Genomic DNA, 15113 nt, shown 5'->3' with positions numbered 1-15113 from the left:
ACATCGCCAACGAGCAAGATGAGCTGATTGAGAGCCTGCGCCAGGTAGCAGATGATAAGTTGACAATGTTGTTGATATTTGAGAACGAAAAATCAAACGAAGTGTTGTTTTTGTCGATGATGATGATGATGATGATGATGATGATGATGATGATGATGTTGTTGTTTTGTGATGGTGATGGTGATGGTGATGGTGATGGTGATGGTGATGGTGATGGTGATCATGGCAGGACAATGCCCTGCTGTTCGAGGACAACAACATCTTGAACGAGGAGGTTGAACAACTTTCCCGTCAACTTCAGGACGCGCTCGACGATCGTGAAGAGCTAAGGATGATCCTCCACCAGAATGGCCTCCTGCCAGATCTGCAGCGAGAGCAGAGTAGAGGAGAAGGAGGACGAGAAGGAGGAGGAGGAGGAGGAGGAGGAGGAGGAGAGGACTTCCACATGGCGCTGAAGCTGGACATGAAGATGGAGGAGGTGGCAGGGAGGGAGGAGGAGTTCATGGACGAGGTGTGCGAGGATGTCGCAGATGCAGTGGGAGGCCGCAAGGAGAAGGTGAAGGTGCGGGGAATGCGGGAAGGATCCATCCTGCTTGACATCGTCCTCCTTGAGGGGATCTGCGGGGAAGGGAAGAGCGCGAGGAGAGCGGCGGAGGAGCTGCGGGCTCAGGCAGAGGACGAGTCGTCGCGGCTGAGGGGGGGGAAGCACACGAGCAAGACGAGCAGCCTGGATATCATTTGGCACGCGGAAGAAATTGTGGAGGGAAAGAGGAGCGTGCGAGAAGAAGAGGAGAGGAGCGTGCGAGAGGAGGAGGAGGACAGGAGGAAGCGAGAGATTCTTGAGGAGGAGAGGAGATTGAAGGTGTATGAAGAGGAGAGGTTGCGAGAGGAGGAGGAGAGGAGCAGGAGGAAGCAAGATCAGGAGGCTCTCCGGGCCCTGGCAGCTGGGCTCAAGCAGGACGAGCAGCGAGCAGAGCTCTCGGAGCTGCAGATGGAGCAACTCATCAGCTCGCGCTCAGCTGAGCTCGTCCGAATGCACCAGCTGGAGGCCGACCTGGAGCTCTTTCGCAGCTCGACGGAGGACGAGAGGATGCTGGAAATGTCAGAGAGGATCGCGGAGCTCATGGCGAAGCATGAGACGTCGATCAAGGAGCTGGCGAGGCTGGCGAGCATGGCGGAGGAGCACAAAAGGGGCCAGCAGGAGGCGGAGGAGCAGCTGCTGAGGTACAAGGATCAGGTGTACCAAGAGAGGAAGCGGATGATGAAGGCGTCAGCCTCCTCCTTCAACGAGCACGAGGTCCTTCAGAGGAGGCTCGAGGCCAAGAGCGAAGAATGCTCCGCCCTGCAGGCCCAGTGCACCCTTCTCCTCTCCCATGCCTCCTCCCGCAGTTCCCAGCAGGCTGAGCTGACCGCATACATGGAGGAACTCGACCGCTCTCTTCGGCAGCTGGAGGCTCTGGTGGAAAGGGTGCAGGAGGAGTCGCTGCAGAAGATGCTGGCGAGCAAGAGGGTGCAGCAGGAGCAGGCGAGGGAGCTCGAAAGGCTGAGGAGGATGGAGGAGCTGAGGGTGAGGGAACTTGACTTGCTCAGGGAGGAGATCAGTCAGAGCTCAACAGCTGGGTCGGTTCCTGGAGGGCAGCCGGGCATGAAGAAGCTCCTTGAGCTGACCGTGGAGCTGGAGGAGGTGACGGCGAGGCTGGTGGAGGAAGAGATGAGGGTGCAGCAGCTGGAGGAGCAGACGGAAGACTACGAGACGATGATGCTGCGGGTGCAGGACAAAGTCAACGAGCTCGAGAGATCCCACGACGAGTTTGCGGAGGTCAACGAGCATCTCCAGCTGGAGAACAGCAGGTTGGAGACTGAGCTCGGGCAGGAGCTGGAGGAGCTGAGGAGGAGGAGCGACCTACTCCAGCTGGACAACAGCAGGCTGCAGCAGGCGCTCGAGAGCCAAGGGAGGAGGCTGCGAGACAGCGAGGAGCAGCGGCACCAGCTGCTGGGCGAGCTGCAGGACGTGAGGGAGGACCTGCATGCTCTGCGTGAGCTGGAGCTGGAAGCCCAGCTGCACAGTATCATCCTGCGGATCGAGGACGCGGAGAGGCAGGAAGAGCTGCTCGAGGAAGAGCTGCTGGGAATGCACGTGCGGGTCAGGGAGCTCCACATCTCCAACTCCGAGCAGCGAGAGGTGCAGGAGGGAAAGAAAAACGTCAAAGAGGCCGGGGAGGGAGAGAGGGGGGGCAAGAAAGATGTCAACATGGCGTCAAACCCCAAGGTGCATGGGGAAGACTCGTCGGACTTCTCTGAGTCCTCGGGGCCTGAAAGGATGCGAGCGATGATAACTCGACTCGCCATGGCCCAGACTGATGTGAGCGAGGAGGAGGAGGGGGAGGAGGAGGGGGAGCAGGAGCAGGAGCAGGAGCAGGAGCAGGAGCAGGAGCAGGAGGAGCAAGAGGAGGAGGAGGAAATGTTGGTCGGTTACTGAAAATTTTCAGATCGCAAGGAAGGATGGCGAGATTCATCAGCTCAATTCATTGATAACAAGCCTGCGATCAAGTCTTGGGATGGCAGAGCAGCAGGTACAGCAGAGCTAGCCAATCCTGTCTGTCCTCTACCTCTCCTCCTACCTCTCCTCCTATCTTTGCTCCTCTTTCTCCTCCTATCTTTCCTCTTTCTCTTCGTGTCCTTACTGCTCGGCAAACTGATCTCCTGCTCCAGCTCAGAGAATGGAAGTTGAGGGCGTCACAGCACAGCAAAGAGAGCAGATGGCTGCGCAGTCAGGTCAGAGAAGGAGGAAGAGGAGGAAGGGGGTTGGAGGGGGGCTAAAGTGGTGGTGGTGGTGGTGGTGGTGGAGGAGGAGGAGGAGGAGGAGGAGGAGGGAGCAAGGAAGGGAGAGTGAAGCTGCCTTCTCAGCTCCGACAGACTTCATATGGAGAGGAGGAGAAAGGAAAGAACTCGATTCTCTCCATGCCGGTGAGGAGAGGAGGGAGAGAGAGGGCAGAACTGACCGCGAGGACAGGGGGATAGCGGCATTTTTGGGACCTCAGGAGTCTTTGCGCCAGAGCAGATCGAGGACAGGTGAGAGGAATGAGGAGGAGCTGCAGGGAAAACGAACGCGAGGGAGGGAGAAAGATTGAGGAGTGGGAAAGGATGGGGAGAAGGGATAACGGGAAGAAGAGAGAGAGAAGAGAGGACGAGGAGGACGAGGACGAGGACGAGGACGAGGACGAGGAGGAAATATTGTTTTCAAGTGACTGTGTTGCAGATACTTGGCGCAGCAAGAGAGAATGGCGAATCCTCCTGACCCTCAGCTGGAGGGGGAGGAGAGGAAAGGAGAGCAGTACGCGCGATCGGAGGGATCCGATTACGAGTACGAGTACGAAGACACGGAGGAGGAGGAGGAGGAGGAGGAGGAGAAGATGGAGGTGCACAGGGAGGAGCAAGGGAGGACAGAGGAAGACTTGCAGGCTCGTCGAGGTGAGATGAAGTTGTTGTTGTGATGTTGATGGTGACGAGGCGAAGCAGATCAGCCTCGGGTGATCAACCACACGGTCTTTTGAGAGAAGCAGGAGCATCAGCATCAGCAGGAGCAGGAGCACCAGCATCAGCAGGAGCAGGAGCAGGGGCAGGAGCAGGGGCAGGAGCAGGAGCAGGAGCAGGAGCAGGGGCAGGAGCAGGAGCAGGGGCAGGAGCAGGAGCAGGAGCAGGGTAGAAGGATTCAGTTGCGTGCAGATTTAATTATTAGTGAATAGAAATTTGTTCCCGATGCCACCCACATACTCCTCCTCTCTCCTGCTCTGCCTCGTCTGCTTCATCTCTCCTCTATCATTTCTTCGTTATCGACATCATTTTGCGCAAGGACTTGGTCACACTTCGCAGCCGAGAGGTCTTCTCCTCCTCCCTCCCTTCCTCCTTGCCTCCTTCCTCCTTCCTCCCTGCTCCCTCGTACAGCCCGTTGGCTCGACCCGACTCCTGCCGTCTTCCGTCCCCAGACGTTTCTGCTCTCCTTCCCTCCTCCTTCCTCTTTTCCTGTCCGTTTCCCTCCTCCCTTCCTCCTGCTCCTCCTCCGTTGCCCATGAGCTGCTTCTCCTGCTCCTCCTTTGTCACCTGATTGCGCAAGGATTTGACGACTTACCGGCAGCCGGTAGGAGGAGGAGGAAGGCTTCTGCTCGGGCAGAGGGATGACTGTCACACAACCTGCTGGAGCTGTGAAGGGAAGGAGATGCTGGGAGAGAGGAGGAGGACGCGGGGAGAGAGAGAGAGGAGAAAGGCAAGTGCAGGAGGAGAGCATGGGCGTGAGGTGGAAGGGGAAGTTGAAGAGGAGGGAGGGAGGGAGGGAGGGAGGGAGGGAGGGGAGAAGGAAGTAAGGGAGGGAGAGCATTGGGAACCGGATGCCTCGTCTTCGCGCAGGAAGCCCTCGATCTTCCTCCCGTCCCACATCACTGCTTCTCCTCGCCCGCTCACTCGGTCCTCGTACCACGTCCCCCGCACACTGCTGAAGCCCACCTGACTCCCACCTTAGTTCCCAGCTCCTCCCCCTCGAACTTCCCACCTGCCTCTCCTGCTGCCTCCCCCCCAGCTGGGGTCCAGGTAGGCCGAAGAGGAGAAGCCCGGCGCCATGCTTGAGGTCGTTGCGCCACTCGCCCTCATACCGCACGCCGTTGACGGACGTCAAACAGCCGAAACCTGACCGCCTGCTCCTCTCGAACTCGCCGACGTACTCGCAGCCGTTGTGGTAAACCATCGTACCTGCTCCTCCGTGAGACTCCTTCTTATCCCTCCCCTCCCCCTCCCCTCTTCTCCTTCTCTCCCTCTCTCCTCTTCTCCTTCTCTCCCTCTCTCCTTCTCTCTTCTCTCCCTTCCTGCCTCCCTTCATCCCTCGTTCACACGCCCCACCTCTCCTCTTGCTTTTCTCTCTCCTCCCTCAACCTCCGCCATCAATCATTCTTGCTTCTTCCATTCTCCATTGTTCCGCTTCCTCCACCTTCCCTCCTCTCTTCCCTTCTTCAAACTGACCCTTTTCATCCCACATTTTCCATAGCTCAGCCTCCTCTCCCTCCTCCTCCTCCTCCTCCACCACCACCTCCTCCTCCTCCTCCTCCTCCTCCTCCTCCTCCTTCACTCACCGAAGCCATGCATTTCACCCTCCCTCCACTCTCCCTTGTATCTCGCATTGTGCCGCCGCTGCCTGTCCTGCCCCTCCCCCCTCTCGCTCTTCTCAGCGAGAATGATGGTGCCGACGCCATGTCGGAGATTGTTCTTCCACTCCCCTGTGAGGTATCACCAATGCGGAGGAGCGAGAGATGGGAAACAACAAGACAAGGGGCCGACGAAAAAAAGTCCAGGGAGAGGAGGAGAAGGATACAAAGGACAAAGGAGAAGAAGTGCGAGGAAGGGAGGGGAGGAGCAACGAGCAAGGAAGGATGGAAGGGAGAGAAAGGGGAGGAGAGGGGAGTACCGAAGTATTCGTCTCCATTGAGGTAGTTCTGTACACCAACACCCGATCGCTGGTTGTTGATAGCTCCTCCTGTATACGTTCCTGCTCCAGGATCTCATTTGGACCTCAGCCAAACTTTTACGTCACCAATGTGATCGCGCAAGACTGTAGCTGCTCCTCCTGCTCCTCCCTGCTGGGTAGAGGAGATTCCCTTTAATGCTGCTGCTCCCAGACTCTCCAGCATTGCATCGATTTGCATCTGAAAAGAATAAAGTTGAGGAGACAAAAAGCAAGCGCAGAAGCAGGGCAGAAGCCGGAGCATGAGCAGGAGCAGGTAAAGCATGAGCAAGAGCAGGAGAAGGAGAAGGAGAAGGAGAAGGAGAAGGAGAAGGAGAAGGAGAAGGAGAAGGAGAAGGAGAAGGAGAAGGAGAAGGAGAAGGAGAAGGAGAAGGAGAAGGAGAAGGAGAAGGAGGGAGTCAGGATATTGCAGCAAGTATAGAGGAGGAGTTTTCAACGCAGACCTTTCTTGCTGTCAGTTTGCTGTTGTCAAGGATGACCTGCAAGTGCGTCACGTCAAACGTCACGCCAGACCCACTTACGCCTTCCGGAAGCTGCTGGGCGTCCCTGCTATGACGGTGAGCTCGATGTTCGACTCACAAGCAAGAGAGTGAGAAAGACAAGGGGAAGAAGAAGGAAGGGGTCTAGGGAGAGGAAGGAGGGGGGAAGCAGTAGGGGTAGAGAGGGAGAGGGAGAGGGAGAGGGAGAGGGAGAGGGAGAGGGAGAGGGAGAGGGAGAGGGAGAGGGAGATCTCCTCTGAGGGAGATGGTGAGGGAGAGGGAGAGGGAGAGGGAGAGGAACTTGGGAGAAGACAAGGGCTGAAACGTCAAGACATGGTAGCTCCATTCACCTTACAGGTCGTCCGACTTCTTTGTTTGAAGGTTTTCTGTTCTCGTCCAATTCATCACCAGTCATCCTGTCAAAGGCAAAGAAAACGGACCTGAGATGTTCAAACTCATCTCTCCGCAACGAGACGCTCTGATAGGACAAGAACGTGTCACGCGGACCAATGAACCATCAGGAGATGGAAGTTTCTCCAATGCAGCAAAGGTACCTGATTCTGAGACCCATTCATGTTTTCTTGCTTCACAACTGTTCGCATATCACAATCAAGAAGCAAGGTATCTGATCGCGTTTCTTACCACTCTTGAACGTCGTGTGGGGGGCAGGTACCCTCAGGACTGCTACACGAGAGACTTTGGGCGTGTGATGTTGATTGATCTTGGACGATGCAGTGAGTAAGAGATTGAAAATGGAGGGAAAACAACACAAGGCAAAACAAGGAAAGAAAACAAAGAATTACAGCAGGCGAGGCTAGACGAGACAACCTGAAAGCTTGCATGTGCGTCTGACCTCTCAACAATCAGCACGCAGCTTGTCCCTTCTTCACCGCGGATCAGGCTGACAAGCTGCAAACAAGCAGTCATTCGGATCAGGCTCCTGCTCCTGCTTTTCTTTCCTCGTCCATGGACAATCCTTTGGTCGCGCGTCCGTCGATACTCAAAACCTTGTCTCCTTCCTTGATCTTCTCAACCGGTCGTGAAATTTATCATGTCAGCATCCACTCCTCCTCCTCCTCCTCCTCCTCCTCCTCCTCCTCCCCCTCCCCTCCCCCTCCCCTCCCCCTCCTCCTCCTCCTCCTCCTCCTCTTGCTCCTCTTGCTCCTCTTGCTCCTCTTGCTCTTCTCGCTTCTTCACCTGGTTGGACAACGCTGCGCCCCCTCCTTCCACCACTCGCTGGATCAAAACGTCGCCTCCCCCTTCCGTGATGTGCAGCACGATCCCAAGACCAACCAACGCCTGCCCATCTCCATTCGCGTGCGAGCTCCGAGAGGAAGGAGGTGGTCGAGGAACAGAGACGAGAGCGCTCTGAGGAGTCTCTGGAGAGGAGGATCAACAAAGAGACAAGCAAGTAGGGCAAGGATGAGGGACCTCCGACTCTTGCTATCCTGCCTTCCAGGGACTCGTAGTCAACCCTGTTCGAGCACCAAGTCAAGGGAGCAACAGCAGCAGCAGCAGGACGAATTAATCACTTCTCCATGCGCTCCCCCCCTGGCAGGACGTCCAGCAGCTTTTCGATCCATGCGTCCCTCTCCATTCTGTTGGCAGCTCTGCACAACCAGAACTCTGTTGACGAGCGAGAGGGGTTGGTTGTGTTGAGATTGTCCTGCACCATCTCAACATCATCTTCGACTCCAGCGTCATCAAGTGCTTACCCGAATTTCCAACTCGAAGCTCTCCTCGTCCACTCTCGATGGCGGCAGGAGAGCAACTTGGCTCACGCTGACTTGGAAGGAAACCAACTGATGTGTGTCAAGTCAGTTGCTGAAAGCATGCAAGTGATGTCGTCACGTTCACCTCGCCTGCAGCATAACTCCCAGAATTCACATGACCTGACATGTACAGTCAGTGCACATCAGCAACCAGCAGGTGCATGAGAGCAAACTTTTGTTCTTTGTGAACAATCTCAATCTTCTTGTCGTCAGAATGAGAAGACATTCATGCCAAGGTGTCCCGGGCTGCCGCAAGGATAAGCAATATGAGGCCGTGGCGGGCAAGCAAATCACCTGAACGCTGTACTTGATCAGCAAGTTCCCGCTCTTCACTTCTCGTTCTGTATCATCTGCTCTCCTTCCACTCGAGTCTTCACTCTGCACACATAGTCATGGCTGTAAGCACCATGCCCCAACCATCGACACTAATACCCGCAGCATGCTCCTGAAACTCCGGGAGGGATCTTCTTGCCTCGACTTGACGGGCATGGAGAAAGTATCGGCCATGGCGGGACGAGGAGAGGAGGAAAAACTGGCAGGATGCAGAGGAGAAGACCAAGTATCTCGCATGGAGGCCGACAGGAGATCTGACCGGTTGGGGGTGTATGAAGGAGGAGGATGAGCAGGAGCATGCTGGTAAGGAGTGACGGGGGCAGGTTGGTAAGGAGGAGGAGAGAGGGTGCGAGGAGGGTAGTAGATGGAAGGAGAGGAGGAGGAGGGAGGGAGAGAGGGAGCAGCAGGAGAGGCGCGCATCCGTTGCTCATTCGCGAAACGGACTGAGCGCGCCATGGATTGAGGTGTAGCTACACGGGTGGTGGTACAGAAGAGGGTGGGTAACCACAAATAACAGGGGTGGGGTCAAACACGGAACGGTACTAATAGGAGTGACATGAAGGGGTGATCACGGAAATCTAAGGAAGATGACCGGTGGTATGAATCAAAATGGGGGTACTGGTGACAGGAGGAATGATTGGAGGGGCGGGATTGTCAAAACTGTTCTATGCAGTGAGTGTTCATGGTTGGAGATGGGAGGGAAGAGGAGGGAGAGGAGGAGAGAAGGGGAGAGAGAGAGGAGGAGAGGAGAGAAGGAGAGAGAGAGGAGGCGAGGAGAGGAAGAGGAGGAGAGAAGGGGAGAGAGAGTAAGAGGAGAGGAGAAGTAGGAAGTTCTGAGAGTTTAGGAGAGGGTTGAGTGGACAGTTAAGACCTTCAGGAAAGCAGAATCAAGTGATGACATGAAAGGGAGGAACAGGAGGAGCGGGGAGAGGCGGAGGAGGAGGATCAACAATTGTTATTATTGATGCCAAATGAGACATAAAGTTTGACGTCCCCACCAAGTTTTCAACCTCTGTCGTGCTCTACAGCTTGTCTCACTTTCCGGCTGTTGGCAGACTTGAGAGGTAGAGGACGATGTCGTTGTGCTGACAGTGAGGTAAGCAGCAGCCCCTTCTTCTCCTCACTCCTCACTCCTCACTCCTCCCTCCTCCCTCCCTCCTTCCACCCTCCTCCCTCCTCCCTCCTCCCCCACCCTCCTCCCTCCTCCTCACACCTCGTTCCTCCTGGCATAATCCAAAGCTGTCGAACCCTACCACCACTCGTCAGCCATGTAGCAGGAGGAGCACAGGGACCAAACCTCGACATCCTCTATCGAAGGGTCTGCTCCACAGCTAACCAGCGTCTCTGCTGCGTCCATGCTCCCGAAAGCCGCAGCGCTGTGCCTGAACAGAAGCAAGGAGATTCAGCATGGTGCTGGGCCGGCAAGAAGGTTCACTGACAGCGCCGTCCTGCTATGATCGTCGATGGCGTTCACGTTGGCTCCTGCCTGGAAGGAGCATGAGGAGGAAGGAGGGAGGGGAAGAGGAGAGAACTTGATGGAGAGTTTGAATGATCTGCTTGTTCCCCGCCATCGCTGCAATCTGCAGGAGCGACAAAACATCAATGGGAGCTGACAGGAGAAGAGGTCAAGGTAGAGTTGGAAGTGGCAGCGTGAATTGAGCAGGCAGGCAGGCAGGCAGGCAGGCGCTGGAGCTGAGAGATGGATGGGCACAGGAAGCATAAGAGGAAAGTAATCAAGCTGTGGAGGAAGGAGAGGAGAGAGGAGAGGGGGGAAATGAGAAGGGAGAAGAAGGTGTATGATCTGAGCAGTAAAGAACTCAAAGTTACCTGCATGCAAGTACGGCCGTCCTCCGCCTTCGCCTCCATATCTGACAAACCAGCGTATGGGACGGAGCGCAGCAGCAGGAGCAGAATGAGAGGCAAGAAGAAAATGAACATAAGGAGCAGGAGCAGGAGCAGGAGCAGGAGCAGGAGCAGGAGCAGGAGCAGGAGCAGGAGCAGGAGCAGGAGCAGGAGCAGGAGCAGGAGCAGGAGCAGGAGCAGGAGCAGGAGCAGGAGGAAATTTACTTGCTCCACGCCCGATCAGCCACTTCACCATCCTGCAGGGGAGAAAGAGGATGAGGAGCAGAAGGGGAGGAGACAAGAAACAGGCTCACGCGTCCTGGTCCCCCAAGGTAGCGAGATGCAGTGCACTCAAGCCCTTCGGCCCCTGCTCGTTGATATCTGCTCCCATCTATCCAACGCTCGTCTCACCATCATGAACTCCCTCCTCTCCCCTCCATCTTCCTTCTTCCCTCTTCCTCTTTCCTCCTGTTGCCCTCTGCTCCCTCCCTTCCTCCCTCCTCGCTCTCTCCCACTTCCCCCTCCTCTTACTTGCAGGAAGACATTCACGTCCTTCTCCGATCCCATCGCAGCAGCAACTGCAAGAGGATAAGAACGCCGAGCAGCCATCGGGAACAGGACCGTGAAAGTTGAGCATCAGGTCAGCCTTGGGCATCTCGTACTCCTTCGAGTTCAGCACAGAGCTGGAGGAGGGGAGAAGTAAGGGGAAGGGGGAGAGCTGCGGCAGCGAGCACCTGCCGTTGTTGTATACGAGAGCTTCGCAAGCTTTATCCATCTCCTCATAGCTCCAGATCATGTCGCTCGTCCAGTTCTCGTGCGTCAGGTGATAGGGGCGAGGGAACATCTCCTGCAGCTTCTGTATCTGAAACACAAGCTTCATCCTCCTGCCTCCCGCCTTCCGCCTCATCTTGCTCTTCCTCCCTCCTCCTCCTCCTCCCCCTCCTCCCCCTCCTCCTCCTCCCTCTCCTCCTCCTCCTTCTCCTCCTCCTCCTCCTCCTCCTCCTCCTCCTCCTCCTCCTCCTCCTCATACGAAGGCATTCTCGTTTATGGTCCTGTTGGCTTCGTCGACGAGGCTGGTCAAGTTGGCGATGGACGCATTGATGTCCTCGATGTCTTGACGCCTCTCCACAAACCACTGATACCTGGGGTGGTCCTGCAGAACCAGCATCGGGTCCTTCTGCCGCCGATCCATGTGTTCCATCCACTTCTTCACAGCCTGCTGCAGCTCCTCCGCTTTCTTCTTGTCTTCTGGGGTCTCCTCCTCTTCCTCGTAGTCGCCCTCACTCATGGGCTGGGATGATGCTTCTTTCTCCTCCTCCTTGGGGAGGTACAAGCTCTCGTCGACATCGGGGAGCTCTGCATCATACCTCTATCATCTTCACCCCTTCTCGTTCAGAGCTCTCACCGTTTACATCGCCGAAGTCCGCAAGGACGACCTCAGAAGCATGGCTGCTAAAGTATTGGTCGCTCCCTCCTCGCAAAGCGATACGTAGCCGCCCCAGAATCCTCCCCCCTCCTCCTTGCTCTGCCCCATTAGACGTCCGATGCGACATGCTCGGTTGCAGAACGCTGCATCCCATACATGACACACACATGAACAGCGTCATCAACATCAAGCCCTTGTTGGTCATTATGATCTTTATCTCACTTGCAAGCCTCTTCCTTTTCACCTTTTTCATCTCCATCTTCTCCATCTTCGTCATCGTCTTCATCTCCATCTTCTCCATCTTCGTCATCGTCTTCATCTCCATCTTCGCCTTGTCTTCGTCGCCATGACTTCGTCGCTTCTTCGCTTCGTCACTTTCCTCGCAGGCAGACCGGGCGCAACATGAAGGATCCCAACATCGCACCACCACTACCCCCTAAATTGACTATCCAAATACCCCTCCCCAGGCCGGGACGATCTGTCGGGGCGAACTGCCTGCAATGCAGTAGATGGAGAAGACAGTTCAAGAGGAAAGGACAAGGAAGAGAGCACAGCACAGCACAGCACAGCACAGCACAGCACAGCACAGCACAGCACAGCACAGCACAGCACAGCACAGCACAGCAGAAGAGGCAAGGCAAGGCAAGGGAGGGAGGGAGGGAAAGAGGATACAAGAGAAGAAGAGAGAAGAGAGAATGGAATGAAAGCGAGCGAATGGGAGGAACGAGATTCAACAGCGAACAGGAAGAAGTCCAAGTTTCATCTACTGCTCAGAGTCGTCCTCACCCTTTTCCACTCCAAACCTTCGTCCTTCTACGCCCTACTGCTCCCCTTCGCTCTATCCTCTCCCTCCACATTCTCCCTCGCTTCTCCTTCCTTCTCTCATAAACCTCTCACAAGTACGCGAGTTTGACTTTGGTTTCAGGATGCTCTGTTAGAGATGAGATGAGAAGGAGGCAGGGAGCTACAGTCCACCTGCTGCTGGTGCTGGTGCTGGTGGTTGGTCTGCTCAAGGACCTGGCTCCATGTTCAGCAGCAGCGCAGGAGGAGGGGAGGGCAACAAAGTACATCTGGCTGATGCAGGGGAAGGAGGAGATGTCCCTGGACTTCTTGCGGTCGGACCACTCAGACGCCATCCAGGTGAGTGGGTGGTCGAGCAACAGCAGGAGGAGGAGGAGGAGGGGCAGGGGCAGCAGGAAGAGGGAGAAGAGAAGAAGGACAGAAGAAGGAGCTGGAGCAGGGGAAGAGGAGGAGGAGGAGGAGGAGGAGGAGGAGGAGGAGGAGGAGGAAGAGGAGGAGGGAGACTGATCCAGCTCCTTGCTGCAAAGGTTGTGTGGGGGAAGGGGCCGAAGAACCATAGCAAGGACGCGTACTACCTTCCAGACAGCACCTGCACCGAGGGGAGGAACTTCCTGCTGCAGATGGTGAAGCATAAGGAGCGAGGAATGTTGGCGGCGTAATGACGGCAGGAACTACCAGGCGCTGCTGCGAGAGGAGGAGGAGGGGATCCGCTACGACTACTTCATCTACACGGAGGATGATGCCGAGCTGGAGGAGATCTTGGACTTCGGGCACAATGTGGGAGATCCGTACAGGTACAGTCAGACGCCATGTGACCATCTCCTGCTCCTGCTCCTTCTCTTCTTCCTCTTTCTCTGCCTCTTCCTCTTACACGTCCTGCTCCTGCTGCCGCTCCTTCTGTTCCTGCTGCTGTTCCTACTCCTCCTACTCCTGCTGCTCCTCTTGCTTCCACATTCCTCCTGCTCCCCCTTCTACTTCTGCAACTTCTCCTGCTGTCCTTGCAGTCTCTGCGCACGTCACGTCCCGCCTGCTCGTCTACGTTCCTCCTTCTCTCTCATGCTCCTTGCCGCAGGACCTTCGAGCGCTACCTCCACATGTGGGAACCAGCCGTAGCTTTCCCTTTCAACGGCTACGGCATGCCGGACCCGCCGGAGGAGGTGAACTTTGCCTTGCTGCCCTCCTGCCTCTCAAACCCCGGCGTGAAGGTGGTCGCTGCGTGCTGGTGGGACCATCTCATGGTACGAGTTGTTTCCTCCTCCTGCTCCTCCTGCTCCTCCTCCTGCCCTTCCCTCCTCATCTCCTTCCTCCTCGTCTCCCTCCTCCTCCTCCCCTCCTCCTCCTCCCCTCCTCCTCCTTCTCTTCTCCTTTTCTGTCCTTCCTCATCCTCTACCCGCTTGTCAGGTCGCGTTCCACCGGGACGCTCTCCCTGCTCTCCTCCCCTACTGGACTGGTTGCCTCTGCTTCTCCTCCTGCTCTTGCCCTGAGAGAGCCGCAGGTTTCGACAAGGAATCATGGTGGTTTCCACAGAGAATCGTCACGGTCCGCTGCCTCCTTTCTCCTCTACTTCCTCTCTCCTCCAACGCGTCCTCCTTTTCCCGTCTTTCAATCCTCCTTCTCAGCAGTGCAGCAGGTTCTGTCAGCAGCTTTCTTCCATGAGAATAGGATCCAAGGCAAGCGCCAAGCTCCTCCTCTCCTCTTCTGCTGAATTTCTTTACCCCTCAGTCAATGCTGTAGCTGCCATGAACACGCAGCACCGGTGGAACCCTGGTAAGTAGCGCTGGAGTGACCCGTCTTCTCTCACCCTCCTCTTTCTTCCCCTCTACCTCCTTATCCTTCCGCTCCGTTCATCCTGCTCCTGCTCCTGCTCCTTCTCCTCCTCTTCCTCTTGCTCCTCATGCTCCTCCTCATCATCATCATCATCATCATCATCATCATCATCATCATCATCATCATCATCATCATCATCATCATCATCATCATCATCACCCTCAGATATGGGAGACGTGGACTGGGCAGCTGTCAACAGTTGGGTCCTGCCGTCTATCCGAGGTTCGGAGGAGGAGCAAGTCTGTGTGTCCTGACGCTCAGCTGGAAGAGAGCTCGGCACTGATCAACCTGACCTGTGCCTTCGACAACGATCACTGGACTCCGAGCGCGGCTCGCAGGAGAGGAGGTGGAGGAGGGGAGGAGAGGAGGAGGAGGAAAACTCCCAAGGAGCAGGAGCAGAAGGCACAGGGCAGCAAGTGAACATGAGGAGGACGAGGATGAGGACGAGGACGAGGACGAGGACGAGGACGAGGACGAGGACGAGGAGAAGGGGAGGGTTTATCTTCTCACTGACATATTTTAAGCGAGGGAGTACAAGCTCGTTGAGGGGGCGATAGACGGCTGCCACCCCCTCCACTCCTCCCGCAAAGTCTTCTGGGACTCTCAGGTCAGCCGCCAGACCTTCCAGCTCTGCTCCAGCTGACGACCAGCACAGCCGAGCAGGGACCGTCGGACGGTGAGGACGCACGAGCTGGGGGTGAGCTGGGAAGGTTTCCGTTGCTTCCTCTCCCTTCTCCTCCTCATGCCCCGGGCTGCCTCAGGTTGCCTCGGTTACAACCTGGTGGAGGAGGCGTGGGACCAAGTCAACAGAGTCTCGTCACTGGCCCCTAGATCTCCCGATGTAGCCTCTGCTCTGCTGATACTGACCCACCTCGGCTGGATCCTCCTCCTCCTCCTCCTCCTCCTCCTTCTCCTCCTTCTCCTCCTGCTCCTCCTTCTCCTCCTTCTCCTCCTTCTCCTCCTCCTCCACCACCATCATCACTTGCTCCTCCTCCTCCTCTTGCTCCACCACCACCACCACCATCACTTACTCCTCCTCCTTCTTTTGCTTCTCCTCCTCCCCCTCCCCCTCCTCCTCTCCCATGTCGATCGCTGAACTTGGTGAGTATCCTGCAGCCGGATCA

The 15113-nt window shown here is 56.4% G+C and overlaps 5 protein-coding genes across 5 annotated transcripts in view; 3 read left to right on the top strand and 2 right to left on the bottom strand.

Annotated features, from left to right (window-relative positions):
* Positions 1–3554, top strand: part of GUITHDRAFT_143677 (hypothetical protein) — a gene marked incomplete at both ends in the record, with an annotated part of 8233 nt that extends 4679 nt beyond the window's left edge. Inside the window, 7 exons of the mRNA XM_005826199.1 lie at positions 331–2362; positions 2490–2573; positions 2713–2775; positions 2917–2967; positions 3014–3072; positions 3260–3471; positions 3520–3554. Of these exons, the coding sequence (XP_005826256.1) occupies positions 331–2362; positions 2490–2573; positions 2713–2775; positions 2917–2967; positions 3014–3072; positions 3260–3471; positions 3520–3554 (2536 nt within the window). The remainder of the gene's footprint in view (positions 1–330; positions 2363–2489; positions 2574–2712; positions 2776–2916; positions 2968–3013; positions 3073–3259; positions 3472–3519) is intronic.
* Positions 3555–4588: 1034 nt separating this feature from the next.
* On the bottom strand, positions 4589–5528 carry GUITHDRAFT_51599 (hypothetical protein; the record flags this gene model as incomplete). Its single annotated transcript, XM_005826198.1, has 3 exons — positions 4589–4746; positions 5121–5264; positions 5453–5528. Coding segments are annotated over 3 exons (378 nt in total), but the record flags the coding sequence as incomplete, so codon positions are not given.
* A 3599-nt stretch (positions 5529–9127) lies between these two features.
* GUITHDRAFT_143675 (hypothetical protein) lies at positions 9128–11686 on the bottom strand (the record flags this gene model as incomplete). The annotated part of the gene is made up of 13 exons (XM_005826197.1): positions 9128–9178; positions 9307–9342; positions 9430–9475; positions 9533–9579; positions 9626–9673; positions 9921–9961; positions 10161–10192; positions 10250–10326; positions 10467–10513; positions 10557–10618; positions 10670–10797; positions 10966–11291; positions 11341–11686. The coding sequence occupies 13 exons, from the start codon at positions 11684–11686 to the stop codon at positions 9128–9130; spliced, it is 1287 nt and encodes a 428-aa protein (XP_005826254.1).
* Positions 11687–11911: 225 nt separating this feature from the next.
* GUITHDRAFT_76537 (hypothetical protein) lies at positions 11912–12274 on the top strand (the record flags this gene model as incomplete). Its single annotated transcript, XM_005826196.1, has 1 exon — positions 11912–12274. A coding segment is annotated over one exon (363 nt), but the record flags the coding sequence as incomplete, so codon positions are not given.
* A 32-nt stretch (positions 12275–12306) lies between these two features.
* On the top strand, positions 12307–13867 carry GUITHDRAFT_143674 (hypothetical protein; the record flags this gene model as incomplete). The annotated part of the gene is made up of 8 exons (XM_005826195.1): positions 12307–12501; positions 12690–12785; positions 12841–12956; positions 13235–13319; positions 13368–13400; positions 13564–13612; positions 13658–13701; positions 13793–13867. The coding sequence occupies 8 exons, from the start codon at positions 12307–12309 to the stop codon at positions 13865–13867; spliced, it is 693 nt and encodes a 230-aa protein (XP_005826252.1).
* Positions 13868–15113: the final 1246 nt, after the last annotated feature.

Source organism: Guillardia theta, assembly GCF_000315625.1.
Source record: "Guillardia theta CCMP2712 unplaced genomic scaffold GUITHscaffold_77, whole genome shotgun sequence".
NCBI classification, from domain to species: domain Eukaryota; class Cryptophyceae; order Pyrenomonadales; family Geminigeraceae; genus Guillardia; species Guillardia theta.
The sequence above is the reverse complement of the archived record's forward strand: the minus strand, read 5'-3'. Positions and strand labels throughout refer to the sequence as shown.